This window comes from Labrus mixtus, chromosome 3, assembly GCF_963584025.1.
Source record: "Labrus mixtus chromosome 3, fLabMix1.1, whole genome shotgun sequence".
NCBI lineage: Eukaryota > Metazoa > Chordata > Actinopteri > Labriformes > Labridae > Labrus > Labrus mixtus.
Window position 1 is genome coordinate 29690673 of NC_083614.1, and position 23441 is coordinate 29714113.

At 39.7% G+C, this 23441-nt stretch overlaps 1 protein-coding gene across 1 annotated transcript in view; it reads right to left on the reverse strand.

Annotated features, from left to right (window-relative positions):
* LOC132970416 (glypican-5-like) overlaps nt 1-23441 on the reverse strand; it is a 65119-nt gene that overhangs the window by 27679 nt on the left and 13999 nt on the right. Inside the window, exons 3-8 of the mRNA XM_061034416.1 lie at nt 23045-23441; nt 21252-21434; nt 19116-19297; nt 18906-18965; nt 17533-17655; nt 4844-4964 (exon numbers count right to left, since the gene is read on the reverse strand). The exon at nt 23045-23441 is cut by the window's right edge and continues 151 nt beyond it. Of these exons, the coding sequence (XP_060890399.1) occupies nt 4844-4964; nt 17533-17655; nt 18906-18965; nt 19116-19297; nt 21252-21434; nt 23045-23441 (1066 nt within the window). The remainder of the gene's footprint in view (nt 1-4843; nt 4965-17532; nt 17656-18905; nt 18966-19115; nt 19298-21251; nt 21435-23044) is intronic.

The following is a 23441-nucleotide window of genomic DNA, read 5'->3' on the forward strand; positions in this document are numbered from 1 at the left end:
CTAGTTGTATGTACACACCTTGTAGCCATTGCACAGAAATATGTGCAGGCAACACAGAAATGAGAAATATATAATATACTATAGGGACTTCCTTTTCTAGGCACCATGCAAGATCATCCTCTTGGACAATTTGAATAGTAAGTGCTTCACTTGGCATTTGTTACCATCATCAAAATAAGTGCAAATCCCGTTAGGCTGTGGATGAGCACTCCTGGGACCATTGCTCTTCTCCAACACGAGGGAAGCCTACACCATGCTGATTAGGCTCATCCTGATTGGCTGAACATGTTCATAGAAATTTTTAATTGTGAGAATAATTGAATGGCTACACTAATGGAATCCCATTAGAGGGGGAAAGCCAGTGTGAAACACAACCCAGTGCTGCAAAACTCTAATTACCATGTTGTAGAAAATTGAGACAGGAAAGACAGAAAGAAGAGACAGACTACCAAAACATGACTGATGGAATAATTAAGATTCAAAGGATGCTTCTTTGTCCTGCTTTACATTTCTGCTCTTCCGTTCACACTGGCTGTGCGAGTGTGTAAATGGCACATGTGACAAGCGTGAGTAATTATCAATGCATGGTGTGCATTAATGTGTGTGCCTCAGACAAACGGCCTCCCCTTCTGAGAAAGTATCGAGGCAGCTAGCATGACAGAAGAACAGCCCCGGCTCTGGATTTCAAAAGAGACTCTAAACTTGTTCAAAGGACAACAACAGCTCAAAGTGCATATTTGTACACAAGTTTTGTTGTTTGCACATGCTTTCAGCAGATTGGCTTCCATATTTCTGCCTTTTTTTCCCCCCCATTTAGTTCACACTGGCTGTCTGCTGGCACTCAACATCGTCCTTTTATTGTGCGTGCATATTGATTCTTATCCTCGTCGGGTTGGAGTGTGTGTTTGTTTTCATGTAAAGAATTTGCAGAAGAGTCCCTCACGCTCGTATAGAATTAATAGGGCTGAGAAAGTAGGTCCAAGACATAAATAATAACATGCTGCCTGTGTGGTGTGTATGTGTATGTGGAGTAAATGTTAGGGGGGGGGGGGGGGCGTGCTGACTTGGCATTTCCTCCATGTAAATGCAACATGATTAATGGACTCCACACCCAAATTAGACGTAGCACAGAAAAAAAGCTGAAACAGCAGAAAGAGAAAAAGAAACCTTTACATGTCCCATCACGTGATTTCCATGAACACTCAACAACACTTATTTAAAACACGAAATCAGCCAGTGTGGAATTAAATGTTTGATTCAATGTCAGATTTATCCATTGACCTAAACACAGCCACACTGTACTGATGTATCTGAAGTTTTCAGATTAACTCCATGGTGACTGACACCTACTGTATGAGGATTAACAGTTGCAGGTAGCTCGTTTTGCATCATCACAAGTTAAATAAAGGAATCATACTTTCAGTCAATGGAAAAATCAGCATTTGCTAAGTCATTGTAGCTCTTTACTTGCATTGTCTGATCCAGAAGTGACTCGGCTGGTGTGATTCAGCAGGGTTTGCACTCAACGCCAACAGATGATCAGTAGTCAGACTGGATATAATATATCAATTCCTTTAATAATTAAGTCCATGGCCTTGAAAATCAATAAAAATTTATCCATCCATCCATCTATAGTGACATCACTGACTAATGGTCTGGTAGTTTTAGAATAATGAGTCATGAAGTGCTGACATCCTGCTCAAGTGTTCGCTTATAGCCAACTAGTTAATGGTGGATTGTGCACCTTAATACAGTATCGCTGCATAACAAAAATCACAGTGAGATAGACCGACAATCAGATTAATGTAACGTGTGAGTAGGAGTGGGATGATAGGTAAAGTAACTTTGTTACAACATCCAATTCAATCTGCTTCTAAACTCCTCAAGAAAAGTTTGGAAATGTTGTTTCGGTCACTTATTTCCCCCCCTTAATAATACTAATTGGTATTGTATTTAATATCGTTGGAAAGCCTGATTAGTCACCTTTACAACGAGGTATGACTTGTAAGGATCGTTCATTCATGGAATGAGTAACACAGCTAAACATGTGGGTAGCGCCCAAATAAAATGTGCCAAAATCCCCTGCAATGTTCTTCTGTTGGTATTCACTCCTGTTTTGAGTTGCTTGGTGGAATGGATGATTGCACTCTCCCACGGTAATAAGGAAAAAAACAACACATATTGGCCATTTTTACACTATTCATTTTATACTGTCAGGGACTTCAGTGGCGTGTGGAAGATCCATACGCAGCCACAACAGCTTGGCACCTCCTCCTCATGCTGGTCACCAGCCTGGTCACATTCTGCTGTCGGATGGCCTCCCATTACTCAACCAGGAGTTGTTGAAGGTCAACCAACCCAAGATGATCCCACAAGTGCTGTCAATAGGGTGCTAATCAGGTGTCAGTCATACACCTGTAACTGGCACACACCTGGCAGGACTTGAAGCTCAAAACAGGAGTGAATACCAACAGAAGGACATTGCAGGGGATTTTGGCACATTTCTTTTGGGCGCTACTCACACGTTTAGCTCAACGTGTTCCCCATTCCACGAATGCATGATCCTTACAAGTTATACCTGTTTGTAAAGGTGATTAATCAGGCTTTCCAACGATATATAATAATACACCAATTAGTATAATTAAAGGGGCAAAATAAGTGACCGAATTAACGTTTCCAAACTTTTTCTTGAGGAGTTTAGTTCAACATAATACACAGACGTTTGGCATGAAATTATATAATAGCTATTATTCAACTTTGAACATTAAGGGATCTACCATCCAATCAAATGAATACTGAGACTCATTCAGACTACTGAGACTCATTTTGGTTGTTTATAAAAATTCCTTACTGTCACTTAAACTGCACTCCTGTTAGATAAACAGAAGTGATTGGCCTTACCTTGACCAGCTCGACTGGATGTCTATCTGAACACGAGGGGAGAACCAGACACATCTAAACTTGAAATCTGACTCGTTCCCAGGCTGTTTTGGAAACTCAGAGTGGCCGGGATTTTGTAAAAGTAATAAATCATGAAACATTGTCAGCCTTATCCTTTAATGTCTGGCAACTTTGTTGTCTTCTTTGCTTGTCTATTTAGTCTATCGTTCACTGTGTTTTGTTGTCTGGCTTCCTTTTATCGTCTATCATCCTCTACAGCGAGTTTCCTAACACAGACAAAAACAATGAATCACCATTGTGAGTAATCTTGATGCACCATTTTATGGGATATTTTTTTTTTTTATGGTTTTATGAATCATCCATGGAAATCAAATCATCATGTCACCATGATGTCCCGAGCTTTATAAAAGCTGCATAATAAATCAAGTTTAAAATGTGTAATTATATATTTTTTTTTTATTGCACGTCCTTATCCTCGTCCTTTTTAGGGCGCTGACAGAAAAAAGGTGAATTTGATGAAACAGTGCTTCACACGTGGAATGATAACAGGTGATTGAGAACCAGGACACATCACAGAGACACATGCACACACAACCAAAAGCCCTGGCACACTTTCATCCCACTTTGAAACGAGACAGAAAGGTTGAGCTTAATTTTTTTTTACTGTAAAGATCAAACCAAAAACAGCATTATTATTTAAGTACGGCCATGAATAATTCCATCCTTTATAGGCAGGCAGTGACGTTGATGCAGAATGCTAACCACCTTTAGACATCAAGGTGTCGTGGCCATGGTGAATAAAGACGATATTTATGCTGCATGGCAGAGTTATGAAACCATCCAAAGAACATGTTTCTTATTATGACTTAACCCACATCCACATCAACACCTATAGGTACTCCAAAGTACAAGCTGTTGCATAGTATACATAATGAAATATACCTGCATTGAGGCCTTTGTATCACATCAGGGTTGATTGTAAAGCACTTTGGACAAAATCCATCCATCCATTATCTATAACCAATATTTTATCCTGTTAGGGGATGTGGGAGGTGGAGCCAATCCCAGCTGTAATTGGGCGAGAGGCGGGGTACACCCTGTCAATCACATGCCTGATGGATTCACACTCACATCTACACCTGTGGACAATTTAGAGTCACCACTTAACCTAACGATCGTATCTTTGGACTGTGGGAGGAACCGTTAAAAACCCAATTAGTACACCGGGAAAACGTGCAAACTCTGCACAGAAAGGCCTTTTCAGACAGAGATTTGAACCAGGAACCTAACAACTAACCCACTGTGGACAAAATGTTTGTTTTAAATGTCCATTATAAATTTACCAGCTGCATGGGAAAGCACCGGCACCAGCGCACTGCAGAGGATCATAAGGGCAGCCAAGAACATCACTAGGACACAGCTGCTGGCAATTGAGGATGTCTACCAGTCCCACTGTCGGAGCAGAGCCTTTAACTGCCTGTGACCAAGCTCTCCTTGGCTAACAGCTCGTCCAACTCCTCCCCTCTGGCAGGCAGTCGAGGACAATACCCACATGTGCCACAGGAGTGGGAAAAAAAAGCTTTGTTTTGCCCAAGCGGTTAAACAACTGAACATGATGAAATCTTTGGGTATAGGCTTTCTCTGGTCTGTTTTATCTTTTCATACATGGGTTATTGAAAAGCACCTTTTCATGTGTCAAAGTGTTGGTCATGGTGAAATTCTGAAAATTGGTGGCGCTAGTTGAAAGTCCCTGAAGTCTACAAATCAATACAATTATAGTCTGGAGACTGCAAATGTTTACATCAGTGTAGGACAATCAGGAAACTTGAGATGGTCATTTCAAGGTTAGCTCAGAATACTAAAATGTGAGAATGGTGTGTTCAGTGTGTGTGTGGTTTTTTAAAATTAGCATTTCTTATCTAAAGTGTGCTGGAGTGTATACCTGTGTTAGCTGCTCCAGCCTCTGCTTCGCCCCCTTCAGGACAGGATCTGTATTACGGACGGACATCTCTGGGTTCTCCCTCTGGGCTTTTAAACCGCTGCCAACTACACGACCTGCATAACTAAAGAAAGACAGAACAAGAGAATGACATACAAGTACTTTATGTCCCAGTTATGGGAGTGCAGTGTGGTGTGTGTGCTGTTCTTCTGCCCCAGTTTTCCCACAGTCACTACACACTAGTGTGTTAACTCTGGGTGTATGATTCACTTCACGGGCAGGGACACACTGTAATGTTGTTACTCCTGGCAAAAAAAACCCAAATAAACAGACTTTCTCTTCAGGCAGATTTTAAACTATAGTGACACGAGTTCATTCTCTGGCAGACTGATGTTCATCTTAATAACCAAAATAATTTCACCAGTGATTTGATCAAGAATAGGTTAGTAAATGATTTATGAAGTGAATGAAGTGATTTGCAACATAGATTGAAAATCCTGCAATTAACAAGATAGGTACTATAGATCATCAATGTACAGAAATTATTTTGCAGATTTTTTTATTTTGCGACAATGCTAATCGCATCTTCTTCCTTAACAAAGAGACAGAAATGAAATAAAACCTCCTGTGTAAAACAGAGGATGACTAGAGGGTTTTCACAGACACCAGGTAGAGATAAATGTTTAGGGTTATTTATTGTAAATCCTGCAGAGCTATGAAATAGGTTTCAAAAAGTGAAAATATAAAACTTGAAATGAGTTGATTGTGACCTTTTTAAATAACACTTTAACTGTAGAGGATGCACCCTAGCTTCTAAAACAGCAGAGGTTCCACATCCATACAGTTGGCTCTACCATAGAGATTGTTTTTCATGTCTTAAAGGCAGAATGTGCAACATTTTACACATAAATACATCAGAAATCCAGTATATCCTCTGTAAATGTCTCTCTGAGTCATGACTGTCTACAATGAGTGAGAAGCATCAGTCCCGCCAGCTGTATTGTTGTGTGAGCCGTGTTTGCATCATGTTTAAATGGACGGGACGGCCTTTATGTTCAATGTTCAATGAGTTAACCACTAAGTGTGCTAACATTAGCCTGCTAACACAACAATGCAGACCGCGGGCAATTGCATTTGGAGCTCGGGACAATGTTGTTCGCTGCTTGCTCTGAATAGTGCTTAATTATGTTGCGTTCTAATTGATAACTCCTTGGTGCGAATGGAGTTGGAGGTGTGCCGCTGGAGGAGAGCGGAGGCTTCAGAATAATGGAGGTGTCACCAAACAGCAGTTTGTTTTGGTTTAATCTGGTGCTGAAGGGCGACGTCTACTGGAGCAAAACGTTGCATATTCTTCCTTTAACTTAATGGCCTTTTAGACAACATGCTATTTGGCTTGCTACCAGGTGATTATTCTGGATTGTTTTCTCCATTGTACCTCCTCTTAATAACTACTTCTCCTGCAGATGACTGTGTATGAGGACCTCCTACTTCAGTTGAATAACAAAAAAAATGGAGGATCTTGGCCTGCATGTGGCATATGAAAGTCATCTCTGAGTTTGATCCGTGATCAACTTGCATAATGATGTTTCTTTCTGTAGTGGGCTGTGAAAAGTATCACATCATTTTGTCAGTGTGGGGGGATGCAGTGGGTGGATCAAAAGTAAGATGAGGCGAGAGGAAAGCTGAAGAGAAGAAACAGCAGTTCATGAGTCATATTTTTTTTTTTTCCAATCCTCAAGTTCCAAACCAGCGTTGCTAGCTAATACAATCAGCCACCAACTCAGTAACCGCTGAGTCCACACCCTCGACTGCACAAACACACTCAGGCTATGGCAACGGGATCTGTGGGAACCAGAGAGAAGGCACATGGTGGATGTCAGCTGAGACAAAAAAATATGATTTGACTAATGCCAGGAGAAGACCCTGGACTCTGGAGCCATGCTAACCCTGCTGGCTTGGAATCAGATCCCAACAGAAACTTAAGTCTGATACATGAAGTCTGTAATTAAGTGTCTCTAATTTTCTACTTTATTCACACACAGATAGTGTTTTTGAACATTCCTATTTCCTGATAAAAAAAATACCATGCTGTAATTTAAGTCAAATTGTTCATGTCCTGAGGCCTGACTCACATTTTAGTCTGGTTCTTTTTGGCTTTATTAATTCCCAGAATTGGCAATCAATGATAACTGGTCTCACAGAAGAGCTTATATAAGAACAGTCTTTGTGAGAAATGTTCTCCAATCCAGCTTTGAGCGAGTTCACATTCAAAATGCAGCCAATCTGCAACAACATCAACAGATCAAAAGCTGCTGGTTGAATTCAAAGGCGATATGACAGCAGATTCTCGTGGGAAAACAGGATCATTAAGGAGAAAAAAAAAACAATATGATGAAGTAGGGAAAAGATTACAGCACTATAATAAATATATTCAATACAAACAGAAGTAATTATAAAAAATACATTGCTGGCACTGTCAACATTCTTGTTGGCTAGAGCGGGGAAAAATAATTACTTATGTTTTATGAGATGCATTATGTTGTATCTGCTGCGAAGGCAGAGAGAGGATTACTGAAGAAGAACTGCACTGTCAACTATTAGACATAAAAGAGATGAGGGTCACTCACTGAGTGGAACTCTACAAAAAGATAGTCAGAGCTACTTTGCAAATAGCAAAAAAAAAGAAGTTTGAGCAGGGCTTGATTTGTCATTGGGTGAGTCATTCACAGATTTGACCTTAAAAGGAGCCAGGGGAAGTTAACCAAATTGAAAACATAAAGTAGACATAAGGCCAAAAGGCTGAGGTTGAGTCCAGAGTTAGCTGGAGATCAGACTAATCCTACATTAAGGCACAAACCACATGTTGTTGATCTCTTTTTTTATTTCTACTTTTAACTAAAGGACCATTCTGAATACTATCACCGTGAAAACTGTGTACATGTATTACAAAGATGCACCAGTGAGACACAAAGGATGATAAAGTATACCATATATCTACTTTAACTGTATGTCTTGGATAAGACCATAGCCTGTATAAAATATGGACGTAGACTCTGTGACGTCACCCATTGGTTTCTGAAGTGAATCGTATGTTCAAAATGCTGTCTCAAACAAACTTTCAATTCCTAGAAACAGGCAAAGAAGTGGACCTGAGGCAGGTTTAAAGCCTCCTGGCAAACAGCTACAATGCACCCACCTGTCAGTCAAATCAACTCCGCTCCTAATTATGCAAATGTATGAATATCTTTGAATACAATCAAAATGAATGAGCTTTGAATACACTCACCCCTGTACAGTGTGTGCCAATGACGGCATGAGCTATTCAAAACAAATTTATTTGTTTAACCAGGCTGTACACATGTTAATTTCTGCTGTCTAAATGGGCATTTTAACACGGGTGTGTATGTGACTTCTGGGGCATTTGCAGCCAACCTCAGGTGGACACTAGAGGAACTGCAGTTTTTTTTGCACTTTTGCATCGGCTACATTTGTCTTCACGGGAGGCTGTTGCCTGGATGAGACACTATAATTACAACAGGATATGATGCTGCATGATCTGACGAGTGCAAAAAGATTGAGTAACAACCCTATATGATAACAGGATGCAGAGCTATATAAATGTATTAACACATGGTATAAGATGTTGAGCTATTTCCCCTTAACTGATTTATAGAATCCAAGGCAACAGAAAGAGAAGAATATGAGAGGAAATAGGATGGAAATATTACTGGAAAGGAAAAGGGTGTGGGAGAAGATAAAAAAAAAAAAAAAAAAAAAGCTCAATAAAAAACCACAATCTGCCCTCAGGGGAAAATCCCAGGATTCCTCAGACTCCAGCAAAGATTTGGAGGATCAGCTTCACCACACACATTCAATTAATCGGCTCGAAACACACAAGAGTTTCAACACCTCACAAATATTCTGGCACGTTCACGTTGTTTTCCTTCATCACCATTAAAGAGTGTGTCTTCATTATTAACAACAAAGCTAAGAGTGACAAAACATTGATTTTACCTTTGTTCATACAAGGTTGGGAGAACAGAGAGGCTCTTTTACCACACAATCCTGTTTACAGTTACACTAAGACATCAACAACTAAATATCATTAGGTACAGGCAAAAAAAAAAAGCCAACATTGCACCAACAATACAGTCATCACTCCTTTATAAGTCAACAGATATGCAAACAAGATACCAAGTTTGCAACAAGACATTTGTAGATTAATGCACATTAAGATTATTGTCTCTTTTATTAAAGCGAGATAAACAGATCTAATTATGAAGAATGCACTCGAGGGTATTGTAATTATCTCCAGAAATGAATCCGAGTGCTTAATGGTGGAGAATGTATACAGATAACATTCACATAATCAGGAGCTGAGAAAAAACCACTCAACTTTAATTTTCCTTCAAACCAGAGGGTTAGTGTTCCTGTGCAGAAAGCCGGGCTTTTGTTTTAGGTAACACACTTTTACTATGTATGATATGCAAATTTACATTTCTCATGGTTGTCGTTTTAAGTCATTTATATTCAGCAGAACCTCTCAATATTAAAAACAGTCATTGTGGAGACATGCATAGTGTAATCTTACCTTTACGGTTATTCTAAGTATCTTGCACTCAGTCAAAGAGGGGGTTTGATTTGTATGTAGCAACTTGAACCAAATAAGCAACAAAGTATAGGATTGTATCATCTGCATATTGATTCATTGGACAATTAAGCATGAAAGAGAAATCATGTACATTAACAGCCCAGCACTATGATGTATGACTTTTAGAATGGACTATTTTAATTTTAGATTAAGCTTTTCTTAATGTCTTGGAATTACAATATTCATGCCCTTAACCTATCAAACTGAAGTCAATAACATAAATACCCTTGAACCCTTTGACTTGTAATGAGAACAACCTTCATTATAGGTATTTGGTCAGAATATGCAAAAACAGAAAAAAAGACTATAATAGTGTATCATCTGCATATTGCTGTATTTGAAAATAATGAATAAAAACAATCACCTTTTACATTAAAGCCCAGAGTTAAAATCTACAGTTCTCAGGACAGACTGCTCTGAGTTCAAAATTAGATTTCCTAATAGTCCTAAATTTAGTTTTCACATTGGGCTATCCCTAACTTAACATCCTGAGGTCAATATCATCAATAGATTTGACTCCAAAAGATGCCATCGTTGTTAAATAAATGAACTTTAACAGAATCAGCAGCACAGTATACAAGCATGTCGTCTGCATATGGATATATTTGAAGATCCAAAATACAAGAATCAACATTTACCTGACAGTCCAGAGCTTTAATATAACAGCTCTCAGCTGTCAAAAACCTTACTAAACATGCTAACGTATCCAAATCATAAACAGCTTTAAAACTTACAAAAAAGGGCAAACTTCTGACAAGTAAAGATAAATAAAGTATTTTGAATTTTGTTTTATAAATCTACTAATATACAAGACGATGTTCTTACTGTCTAAATTATTTAAAAGAAACAACTAAACTAAGATACAAGGCCCGGCTAGGATTCCCTCTAAAGCAGACGGATGTGGAAAGTCTCGGTAGCAAAGCCGTTTGCTGATATTGATCTCGATCCAGGGATAAGTGACAAGTTGGACGACTTGGATATTGGACAGTTTTATGAGAGTGACTGCACCTCCACTGAAAGTGCAGAGTAATCACGCATGCCAATCTTAATGTCTAGGAAAGATGCCATAGATGGAACAATTATTTATGAGCTATATTCTGTGCCGATGAGAATGGAAGGAAGAAAAAAGGATTAGTGTTGTTTTACCCATTAGCTGTAACATCTAAAGCCTAACTTTGATCTGTTCGAAGCTTAAAAAATGTTATTCTCAAAATATAATTCAGTGGACTCCTTCTCTCAGACAGGGAGTATATTTGTGTGCTATAGTACTTTCTTTGGATACTGCCTGAAAGAAGGAGTCAAGTGAAATACTGTATATCCTGAACGTCTAAGGTCCTCCTCTGAGAGCATCGACCTCCATTTGTGGAGCGGCTGAAGCGGGAGTGTTTTCTTCCACTTAGATAGTACTCTCACCTTAACAGCCATCATGTTTTATTAACCTGGAGGTGTATGGTGCGGGCTTGTATTATTTGTGTATAGTATTGTATGGTATGGTAACGAATGCTACAGTATTGTTATGTATGGTGTTGTTGCCTTCTGGTTCATTTAATAACATTTTAAATGAGCATGTTGAAGCAGACAGAGACATACATTTTGTAAAAAGTAAGTTATTCGTTTACTCTTGTGTTAGTTTAAAAGATAGCAAATGGCATCATATTGCCTCTTTAGTTAGTAAGATGATAAAAAAATCCATGGCTAAGCATAAGCATAATGCGCAAAAGTTATGGAAGTCACTGAAAATGATTTCTGTTAAATTATCAGTAAAAGACAGATCTTCATTTTATGCAATAACTAAGTTATTCTGCTTTATATTCAAGAGGAGAAGACTGTATCACCCCATCTGAACACCTAAAGCATTTCTCAAGTCCAAATATCTGCTCTCCCGCTGGCAGCATCAGAAACTGTCAGTGCCATGAGATTACAGAGTGTCATGGATTCCCCGGTCTGCCTGACAGACACAGGTGGTGGTAACGTTGCAGAGAGAGTGTGCTGCAGAAGACACAGAGAGGTGTGACTGTGAGTGGCACTTAATAAGATCTGGAGAACGACAGACATAAATCACAAGCAGTGCCGTAATGACAGAGCTGCTCTGCTGTTGCCCTCAGTTACAGCGTGGCTGTTAACGGTAAAACACACACAGGGACCCATTCTTCTCTCTCATCCCTGCAGCTAACGTTTAAATGTGTCTACACACACACACACACACACACACACACACACACACACACACACACACAGAACACAGCAAAAATGAAATTACCTGAGATAGTGATCTGATCTGAGGGAGGTGTCTAATTATGAGAGTCACAACCTCAATTGTAAATCTAGCTGCATTCTTGTGGAGTCTTTTCCTCTATCACACACATACACATACATACACACACACACATACACAAACACACACACACACACACACACACAATAGCGCATTGTACTGACACCTGAGGCTCATACTTATATGGCTTGTTCCAGATTTGGAAGTGATATGCTGTGGTTTGGAATGGTTTTGAAATAACTGCACTTAAACTCAACACCTCCATCCCTCATGTTTTGTCTTCACCTCCGCTGGAATGTTTTTTTTAGCTGTTTGAACGGCACTTCACGTCTTTGAGACACGAATGGCTAACAGATATCAATGCTTTGAAAAACACATAAAAAACATCGGGTGTGGCAGGTCCTCAGTGCTGGATGCATAGTGAACTATTATTACAGAGGATGGTGATAAGATGCTTCCCTCTACTGGACAAAGTCAATTATTACAGCTCTTATACAGTTTAGAATAAATAACAGAGCAAAGACTTTTATTAACATTTGAATGTTGTTGTTATAAACAGTTTATTCTCATACTTGTCCTATACATGTCTTTCATTTAAGGTATCACAGTAAATCATGAGCTCTTATAGTAATTAGTATTTCATTTATTTTTTTTGTATCGTCTGGTCTTTTATCCAAACCTTGAGTCTGAAGTACCGTTTGACTTTAAGAGCCAGTGTCCGCTCCCTCAGCGCTCTGTGTGGAGTTCATGTGTGTAGGTGGATATGGTGGATTGGACTCGACTGATTGGAGGACAGTCTGCTGCCAACTGGGCTCTGCCATCCCTTCAGTTAATGTACGACCTGAGGCCTTCGGTTTGGGTTGGCAGCTGAAGGCGGTGTTTACTTGAGGGTATCCAAACTGTTCAAGTTGTTCAGGGTTACTGTTTTAGGACTGAACAGTATTACAGTTGTAGATTGTGTCATCATTCTTATGTAAACAATTTAAAGTAGAAAAGTGGAATGTGTTTTTTACAAACTGCTTAAACTTGTTTTCAATTGAAATGTAAAAAGTATCTTAACATATTATTTTTCTGATTGTTTATTCTGAGTGCTTCTTGAGGGTGAAACAAAAAAAAAACAACCTCAAAGCTGCTTTTCAAGATGCACTTAGGTATTTATGTCTTGCCGCCCATCTCTCTTTTTTTTCTCACACACTCTCACCAACACAGACATTTGTAAGTGAAGTGGGTCAGAGGGCGGAGGAGATGAATGGAGGTCTGAATAGAAGGATGGAGAGATGAATGGATGGCTGGATTAATGAATGGATGGGTGGATGGATAGATGCAAGAGAGAAGAAGATGTAAAGGGGTCAGAGAGGCACAGACGGGCTGAATTCCAACTCAGTCCGAGTGTAACGACTCCTCTGCAAAACTTCCCCACTAAATACTCTTCAAAGATGATAGCAGTCTGAGAATAAGGCAAGACTAATTCCACTGAGCTAATGAATATTACAAGACAAATACAAAAATCACATTTCCTAGAGCCTTAGAAGTCTGACTAAGAGAGCATTACCCAAAGATTATTTCTTTTATCTCTCTTAATTATAACAGACAAAGAGAGAAAAGGTAAGCTGAAAATTGACAAACCAAATGTTTGGAATTTTGCTCCAGAAGACAATGAAACGAACAGTAGATGAGCTGACAGTTGGCTGTTACATTTTTTGTTATTAAAGGTTTGTTTTTAGGGGCTCTTATGCCTTTATTTAGAGAAAGTACAGTGGATAGAGTCAGAAATTGGGGAGAGAGAGAGAGTGGGGAATGACATGCGGGAAAGGAGCCACAGGTCGGATTCGAGCCCGGGCTTCCCGTTGGAGGACTACAGCCTCTGTACATGGGGTGTGCACATTAACCACAAGGCTACCAGGTCCAAGTTTCCTCTTTTTTAATCCCAAACTATAAATTCTACTTGGTTGTTATTACATGTTTAAAAGATTGGTAAAGTAATGCATCCCTGTTGGCTATAACATTTATTTTTATCTACTAACTGATTATTTGTCACAGCAATACTGAAGATTTCTGAATTTTTTTTTAAATTTTGATTATGTTGAGAAACTTTCAATGTTTGTCATATCATGGACCAAATGGCAAGGAGGGCAGGTTTGAGCTGAATTGAGCCGGGGTTATATGTCCTTAATGTAGGTAGTGAAGGAGATTAAAAATGTAGTCACATGACCTATGTTGATTTTATTAACCTAAAAACAAACTATTTTTGGGTGTAAAATGCAAATTATCTTCAAAGTTCCTGCTAAATAGAGAAGCAGTCTTTGTTAAGAAGAATCAGGACTCTGTCTTAAAGGCTCAAACTGTTGTTGTTCAAAAGTTGATTTAATACAGTGATCAGAAGCTATCAATGACATTTGACTATTTAGGCACATTATGCCACTTTTTGGCTGAACTACAACTTTTCTCCATTGCATTGGCAATCTGTTGTTTATTACAAATGAACACTTTATACAAATGCAACAATAAATCCAAACAAACATCAAAACTCAATAAAAATAAATATATATTTTCTTTTAATATATCATCTTACAAGGGCAGTAGTTTAAAGCTCCTGTGAGTAAACTCTGGTTTGTGTTGATTTTGGCGCCCCCCTGTGGACAGAGTGCTTCCTCTAATGTCTTTGCTGATCTTCTCCTGCACATTCGTAGGTGGTGGGTTTTTTTGTTAGCTTTTTTTTTGTTGTTGTTGTTTTTAACTTAAAATCATTTTAACAATCAGAAGTATCACTCATATCATGTCTTTGCTTTGGGAGATGTAAAAAAAAAAAAAAAAAAAGAGGCTGTTTGTTTCTGTAAAGTGACTCTCTCGTCTGACACCTAATCTCCAACATCAAGTTCAAACTTTAATAATAACTACAAAGAAATAGTCATTAATAGTCATACATAGCCATAAATATAGGTCCCAAAGAGGCATCGATATTCATTTCAGTCTGTTTATTAACCAGACAATAACTCCTCACAGGAGCTTTAAAGTGCTGTGTGACTGATCAAAATGTGCATTGGGTTCTGGTTTACTGATAAACTGGTTTTCACAGCTCCAATTTTATCCAGCTAACCTGAACTTTTCTACTTCAAGACATCTGCATTCATCAAAACATGAATTAAAAACCATGTAATTAAATGTTACTGCTACTGGCCTCCACTGCATCCTCGATGGTGACTAAGCACTGTGTGTGTGTGTGTGTGTGTGTGTGTGTGTGTGTGTGTGTGTGTGTGTGTGTGTGTGTGTGTGTGTTTGTTTGTTTGTTTGTTTGTGTGGGATGTCCTTGCAAGGCAACATGTCCTGTTTCATGTGGTTGATGGACCGTTAACGGAAAAAAAACCGCCCCCATCACAGCGCCAGATTCCCCCGCTGAGATAGATAGCAGGTATGTGTGTAGGAATGTGTTGTTGTGTGTTGTATTGCATCTGTGTGCGCGCGCCTGTGAAAGTGTGAGTGTGCCCATTTGTCTTGTTACCAGTTTAAGCTGCCAACATAATCACCATGAGAAAGACTCTGGAAATGAACTCTCTAACCTTCACGGCCCTGTCATCCCCCCCCCCCCCCCCCCCCCCCCCCCCATCCTGACAACTTAAGGTGCCACACACATTCACTCAAACGCTGCAATTTGTCACCTTCTTGCTAAACTGATTCTGACTAAAAAATTACATTCATGTCATGGGAGACCTTGAAAGAGAAGCATTAGCTCTAAAGGTCGGGAAGTTTTGTTAACTCTATTCACAGAAGAAGAAGAAGAAGAAGATATCCCATATTAATCGGACAAAAGGGAGACATGCTTACACACACATAAGCTGAAAAAGACACACATGCAAACAGAGGATCCTATACGGACATGCGCTGATGGAGAGATGTCAGAGTGAGGGGGCTGCACATGAAAGAGCGCCCGGGTAGTTGGGGGTTCTGTATCATAAATTTAAGGAATTAGAATTGTTTTTCAGGGACATTGGGCCATATTTAAAGTTTTTTTTAAAAAGGAGTTGAAAACCATTAGCTATCTAGCCAACAGCAAACATTAGCGTTTGAACTCTCGGCAATAAACAGGTTGAGCTGTTAATTAGGAATAAACACCCCTCTAATAGAAACTTAAAACCTCTTCTCTGTGAGCAGCTTCCCTTACACACACACACACACACCTCTCCTTTCTCATACACACTCGCCCTCTTCCCTGCTCCTTTACTCCTCATGATTCTGTTGAGCCTTATTCCATGCACTTAAGGAGACACTTAACTTTCTCTCTCTGGTTACCTACACCTGCAGAGCCTGTTTCTGCAGGTGTAGGATGTGGGTGCAGATTGGTCCACTGGTTTATTGATCTTAGATGGTGATTTTAAACAGATAAAATGCTGCATTGATAACCTTTATGTCAAAATTGGCATCATCACTCCGCCCTTCGTTGTCGGTTAACTTGAACAACTTTTGAGCCACGTTGCTCCAGATGATCAGCGTGCTCTGGAGTGACAGCTGGTCTCAGTCATGAGGGGTACACATGCTGCACAGATGTGAATGTCTATTGGTATTTAAAAGTCTAGACTCAGACATTAAACAATCCCACTTGTTTCCAGTGGATTTCAAGTGGAAACAACCCTGTTTTATATTCATACCAATATGGTAACTATAACAGTTGCATTCTCTATGTATGACTAATAACCTGGAGCACGACATCTTTCGAGCTCTGTCCCTAAGCATAATGACTAAAAAAAAAAAAAGCTGCCATTATAATTTGATATGAGCCTCTCATGACTACACAGCATATTAGATTACATCGGTCTTCATCAAAGCTACAAATCAAAAGCTGACTCACACCTTTGATGTGCATTCGAGTTAACTAAAGGAAAGTTGTGATTGTAGTGCCAGACCCCTAGAACAATTATATCCACTACTGTGCTCCAGTACTGCTGCAGAATACTGTGTGTACAGAGAGCAGTGCTGTAAACTAAAGCAGCAATCCAGTCATTAAGAGACAAATTAACCACACACCCACTTGGATTTATATTACCTCCTGAGATCTGCAGATGTCTAAGAGTGTAGGAGTCAACCTGAGTGTAGGAGTCAACCTGAGTGTAGGAGTCAACCTGAGTGTAGGAGACATAATGCATATTTTTACCTCAGTTGATTATTTGTTATATTTTCCTTCTTATATGGGTTTTATGTTATTTCCGGTTATTTAAAGTGGGCGTGGTTTACCTTATTTTTTACCTGTGCATTTGGGGTGGTGGGAGACTAGATAAAGAGGGTGAGTGAGTCTGAAATATTTTCTCATGACCGTCATCGTCATTGTTATCTTTATAACCATCATCTTTTGGACCTTCTGTTTAGAATTAGTTTTTCCCTATTTTGTTTAATAAATCTTTAGGAATTTTTTTCTACGAACGAGTCACAGGGTACAGGCCCCCTTAGTCCCTGTGCGGCATTTTATATTGTGCCACAATCCTGAGCCTCGGCCTAAGATTTCAACCTGAGCCTCGATCTTTTTCAGCACAAACAGGTCCGAAGTTGAAGGCTTATTTCATTATTCTCTTGCATAAGCACATTCAAGGCAGCCTTTGAGATTACACCTTTTTTCTCTCTCCTAAAACTCCATCATAAAATGTCACAATCTCTCCAACGAGCATGCATCGCAATCTTTTTTTTTTCCCAAACAGGGTATTATGGGATTAACATAGAGTGTGAGAAAACCTGCTGGTGTTTTGTCTAAGCCATAATCATGTATCGTAACACACAAACCTCTCTACGACGTCTTGGCCGCTCCAGCATGTGTGCTGCTCAACCTCCATCTCACTCTCACAGAGCATCTCTGGCAGCTCTGAGAAGAACCACTGGTACCTCTGGATCGAGCCCTCAAACTCCCTGAAAGAAAGACAGAGTCGTGCACAGTTGAACGCTCCATTTGTTGTTAATTAGAGCAGAAACAAAGAATCATATTTTTTAACATTTGATCCAGTTCAGACTTGTCACCTCCAGTTCCTCTTGAAATTCATTCTGATAGACTCAGATAAAGTCCCCGAAAGAAACATGGGGAAGTGGACAAGGTTATAGCACTTTTCATTAAGACTTCATGGTGAAAACCTGATAAAAAAATGGATATTTAATGAGTTGTCTGATCTCACTTTTTTTTTTCTCAATATTCCACCTTTAGGGAATGACTATATCTTCTAAGAGAGACAATTAAACAATTTAAAGATCGTATTACTCAAACTAGGGAAACGCCAATTTATGTCAAAACATTAAGGATGATATTTGTCTGACCATCCGCCTATCAGTAAATTTCATGTTTATTTGTTGTGTTACATCGATTTTGCACAGGCTAAGTTTTGTTTCCTTCACCAGCTGCTCTGTTAGTCGTACCCAGAATTAAATCAAAATCAGGAGAGGGGGCCTTTGGTTACTGTGGTCCTTCCCTCTGAAACAAACTACCTGCTTGTATTCCTGTGTTTTTATCATCAACGTAAAGCCCTTTCAGTTTACCTGTAATGAATCTATAAATAAACTTTCTATTACATTATATTCTTATGATAGCCACACACACATTTGCACACATAAAACCTTAAAGAAGCCAGGACAGCTTAAATTGAAGTGACCACATTTTGAAGGATTTTCACAATAATGTTTTGGCACTTCCTTTCATCTGAAAGAACATAAAATTAAAAGGTAATTCAATCAGTTTAAGAAAATATTTAATTTGTGTGAATTGGAAGCAGATGACTTTGAAACAGTTCCACCTTTTATGAATAGAAAGTTATGAAATTAAGATATTTTTGTTTCTCTGGCACAGGAAATAAGTTAATCAACAAAAGCGTCATTATTGTCCCAAAGTTGAATAATTGTGTATAACTCAATAGAAGTGCAACTGGAGCTTAAATGAAGTAGATTCATTTTTTGTAAAATGCATATTCATAGTTCAAGGGGAAAAGAAACTCTAACTATGTTCCTTTTGAGATCGTCTCTTGTTTTTAGCTGATAATTGGACAGAATAGAGTAAAGAAAGGACTTTTGTAAAAACCATACGTTGACAATAAAAGGTGCTGTTTGAATTTGTGATCATGGAGAACAACTTAAGTGATGATAATTCAAAGTCCAAATGATGGAGAAGGATTCACCTCGATAGCTTCTTCAGGCTGCGACTCTTGTCTCCTTTGGAGCCTTTGAGGACAAATGACCTGGTGGGACATTTAAGGAAACACAAAAAGGAAAGGTCAAGAAATAAAGAACGTCTGCTCCGTCTTCTCCCAGGTTTTAATTCAACCTTTGAGGCTTATTCAAACTTACCCCAGAAAAACTAAAAACTCAGATTTGTGATTAAAACTCACCTACGGGACTGCACCTGCAGACGTCGCTGAGCAGCCGGACCCACCGAGGGAGTCGATGTGACCTGCGACCTCTCTGTGGTCACGGATGTGGCGGGGCTCACAGAGGTCGTAACACGTGGGGTGGTGGGGTTTTCACTTGGCATCATGGGGGCTGCTGCCTGGGGTCCACACACCTTCTCCACCTGACGGAGACACAGTTTGCAGCGCGGTGTTTATGGGATGTGGATGCTGTTTGAGACCAATGCAATATGATACACATAAAGTATCAATGGGATCATTTTTTGGTATGACATATCCGCACAGCTCATTGGATAATCTCAAATACCGTCATGTAACAGGCTTTTTTGGATGTGGTGTGTTTGTGACTTCCAGTGTTCCTTGCGGCAGCATCAAGCGGACACTCGGCGAACTGCAGGATTTTGCACGTTTCATTTTTCAAGACCGGAGGTTGCCACTTGATATATACATACAGTCAAACTCCCTGCTGCAAAAACATAGTCACTGATGTGTTCACTGTTGTATCGGCAGAGAGGACATTTTTTCTGTATAAGTGAGCTGTCCTCTTTTCTTAAAGTCATGTGTTGCTGTTTTACAGCTGATTCAGGAGGATGAGAAGCATGGCCCTTTAAGTCTGCCTTTTATTTCTGGCCCTATTGATTATTGTGACTAAAAATATATATATACTTAATTGGCCTCAAAAAAGTAAGCTAATTTATTTCCTCCAGAAACAAAAACATGTGGTCATTTAATGTTTTCACTACATCATAAGTTATATGTTTCATACAAGTTGAGTTTGACAGTCTTCCAAAGTAGCTCAGAGAAACTGCAGCATTTCAATTTCTGCTATAAGGACAAGTACTAATTTGTAGTATGAAGACAGAGGCAACTAGATTGTTTGACTTATGCCTTCTCGATATCTTACTCCCTGCCAGGGCTGCTAATGAAAAACTTTCTTAAAATGAATATTGCATTACAAACATAATCCATTTAACTTTCCCCAAAAAACATCCAGTAGGTAATCACGTTTAGCCATTGTGAAATCTAAGCTTTACAGGCAAAACATTACCTCTCTTTGTGTTCTGCATATCCTGCAAAATCAAATCACTTTCGGTGCTGAATAGCTAGACCATTGAGCAAATATACACCAAAGTCCAACTCTGTGCAGCGTAACACAAAATAAATGACAAAATTTGTGAAAATCGAGTTTCTGTTTGCAGAAAACACTGCTGTCTTAAAAAGTCATGCTGCAATCATCCTTTAACTTTGAATGCTTCTCATAGCACATAAACACTACCAAGGGATTAGGAGTCAGCCTTTAATGATGTGTTCAATGAATAAGAAGCTTGATCAAAAATCCCATGAAGTGGTATTTCCTTATTAGCCACAATTAGCGGTGCAATTATGTGTGTGTGTGTTTGTTTACCTCTCAGGAATCTACTCTACTAAGTCCACAATGTTCTCTCAAAGTTGGATGGCTACTCTATTCCTTCCTCCAACAGTGTGTGCATGCATGCATGCGTTTGTGTGTCGTCTGTTTGTCCAGAGATTAGCCACAGAAACTTTCTCATCACTCAGAACCAAGCTGCATTCTGGGTATCCGTTGTCCCGCCAACCACAGTCTTTGTCTGGCACTGGATCTGTATTCACACTCACAACACACACACACACACACACACACACACACACACACACACACACACACACACACACACACACACACACACACACACACACACACACACACACACACACACACACACACACACAGACACAGACTGAGGGGAACCCCAGATTCGCGGAAGAATGAGGCTGTTTTTAGCCCATCTAGGTACAAGGCTTTTTGTGAGGAGGATCCAACTGCCAGGCTGAAAGAAAAACCCACGGCCCTTCCTCTCTCTGTGTGTCCAAAATTCAAATGACTTTATTATTTGGGCATATGAGTACGGATGGTTTAGCAATCTGTCTCGTTTTATTTTATTTTTACAGAGGCACATTACTAGGGAAGCAATTCTTTGAGGGGACTTTTCTGAGAAGACTTGCTCTCTCCATCCTGAGTCTAAAGTGAATATTGTACAACAGATAACATGCCACTTAAATGACCCTCCCCTTCTTCCCATCATCATCCCCTTTGCTCACCGTGGCTGTGATGCGCGGCCCATGCAGCTGAGCGTGCAGGATAGCATCATTCACATGATTCCTGACTGCTAACAGGGCTAGCTCCATGCTGTTGCTGTTGCTGCTGGTTGCTAAAGTGGCAGATAACCGTTGAAGCAGCACCACCAGACTCCCCCAGGGGGCGCCAAGCTCTGACACACCCACCTTAAAAGTGAGGATAGACAGAAAAATGGACATAGGGAAAAAGAAAAGGAGGAAAAAGGTGGTGCAAATGGGAGGGGAAAGAGAGGATGAGCAGAGCAAAGACGTGATTTAATCTTGAATCTTTAAAGTTTTTTACAACTGTAGAAATTTACTTACATTTTCCGCAAACATAACAATTAAAAATCAATCCTAAAGTGACAAATTGACTTTTAAACACTGCGTTAGGGATTAAAACAAATGTTTGGATGGATGAATGAAGGTTTTATCTCAGCCATGGAGATAAATTAAGTATATTTTTAATTAAGTATTTTCTGATATAATTGCCAAGATCCCATTTTCCATAAACTGAGCTACCGTCTGTCACAGAGAGGCTCTTCCTTCTCGTCTGTCTGTTTCTCTTTTACTGTCAGGGGATGTGTTTTTCTTCCTTGCCTCCACTGAAGAGCATAAAAGATGATGGGAGTTGCGTTTCCATAAGACTTTCTATGCTTCCAAGGAACTCTTAAGAGGGATGAACAGTGCTATCTTCCAGTTTTGTGCTATAAAAAAAGATTCCCTCCCTATTGTGGGTGCTGCTAAAGCAGTCCAGCAAATTATGACGCAGGCCAGGGAGACGCACGGAAGACACTGCCAATTCTCCTGGCAGCGCTCATGTCTATGTCTGTCTAAATCTTAATGTGGGAATGGTTCATTGCTGATAAAATTCTGTGAACGGCTGATAATAACTACTTTTTAGACATGCCTCTCCAGAGACACAAGGAGACAAATAATCCCCTCTGCATCTAAATACAATACAAACACTCACTCAGAGAAAAGAAGACAACCGGACTGACTTTTGCTAATTTATAAATGATAAATCTATATGGAGCTTATAAGTCATTTATGGTAGCAAAAACGTTTCTGATCAATCTAAAATACTTCACTGTGGAAATGGCAGGAGGTTTAAGGAATAAATAATCTTAAGAAGTTCAACATTTTGGGAAAAGTCATAGATGTCATAGATTATAACAACAAGCAAATCGCTGTTTCAACATTTCCACTCTTGAACAAATAAAATGGAACCTGATGAAATATGTAGTTGCTAATCATGTTTAAATTTCTGATAGTTTACCACCATGAAGAGTTTGGCATTTAGGCCGTAACCATCTTGATTTCATTGGGCCTTAAAAGTGACAATATATGGATTCCTCCTTACACCCAGTGCATTCGCCCCCTGCTGGCCATTAGTGAGAAATCACGTTAAAGCCACTCCTGCATTGTTTTATTATTTAAACCAAGATGCCTTTACTTCTTTTATGCAATCTATGAGTTGGCCCCCCCTTGTGGCAGTGAGAGTAACTGTCAGTGTTTATTTAAGACTCCTTGTTCTCCAACAAGGTAAAGCTTCATCAATCGTTATCCATAATTATCCTCGTTGTTAAAGTTTTTCTATCTTTTTCTTTAAATGTGATTCTTCCTTCGAATGGAATTATTTTTATCCGGTGCTTCCTAATCTTGTCTTGGGCACGTTAAAGGTTTCTGCACCTGTTGCTTCCCCTTCTTAACACTTCACTTACAGGATCTTTGTAATGGAAACATTAACAGTAAATGCAAAACATGCAAACACTCACCAGACATCCCCTCATAATGTTGACACACAGTCCGGTGCAGGGTCGTATCAGTGTCAGCCCTCTGCAGTGGGAACAGTACTGCATCCTCACTAAGCCCCGCCCACACTCTCTTGATAACGTCGCCTTCTCGGTCGCGTTCACAACCTCTCCTGCCAACCTCAGCAGTCGGCTAAGTGCTCGCCCAGCCCCGAGTGCACGAGACAAGCTGCCGACGAGAAGGCGCGGATGTGGTCCGAACGGGCTGACGTCCTGCCTCGTCATCCTCAGGCAGTCGTCGTGATTGCCGGTGAGCGGGGAATAGGACTGGGGTGACATGTGTCCAATGCCGGGGTTAAGCAAACGGCGATAGACCAGTGGGAAAAGATCGTTGTAGAATCGACGCACGGTGCTCTCCAGT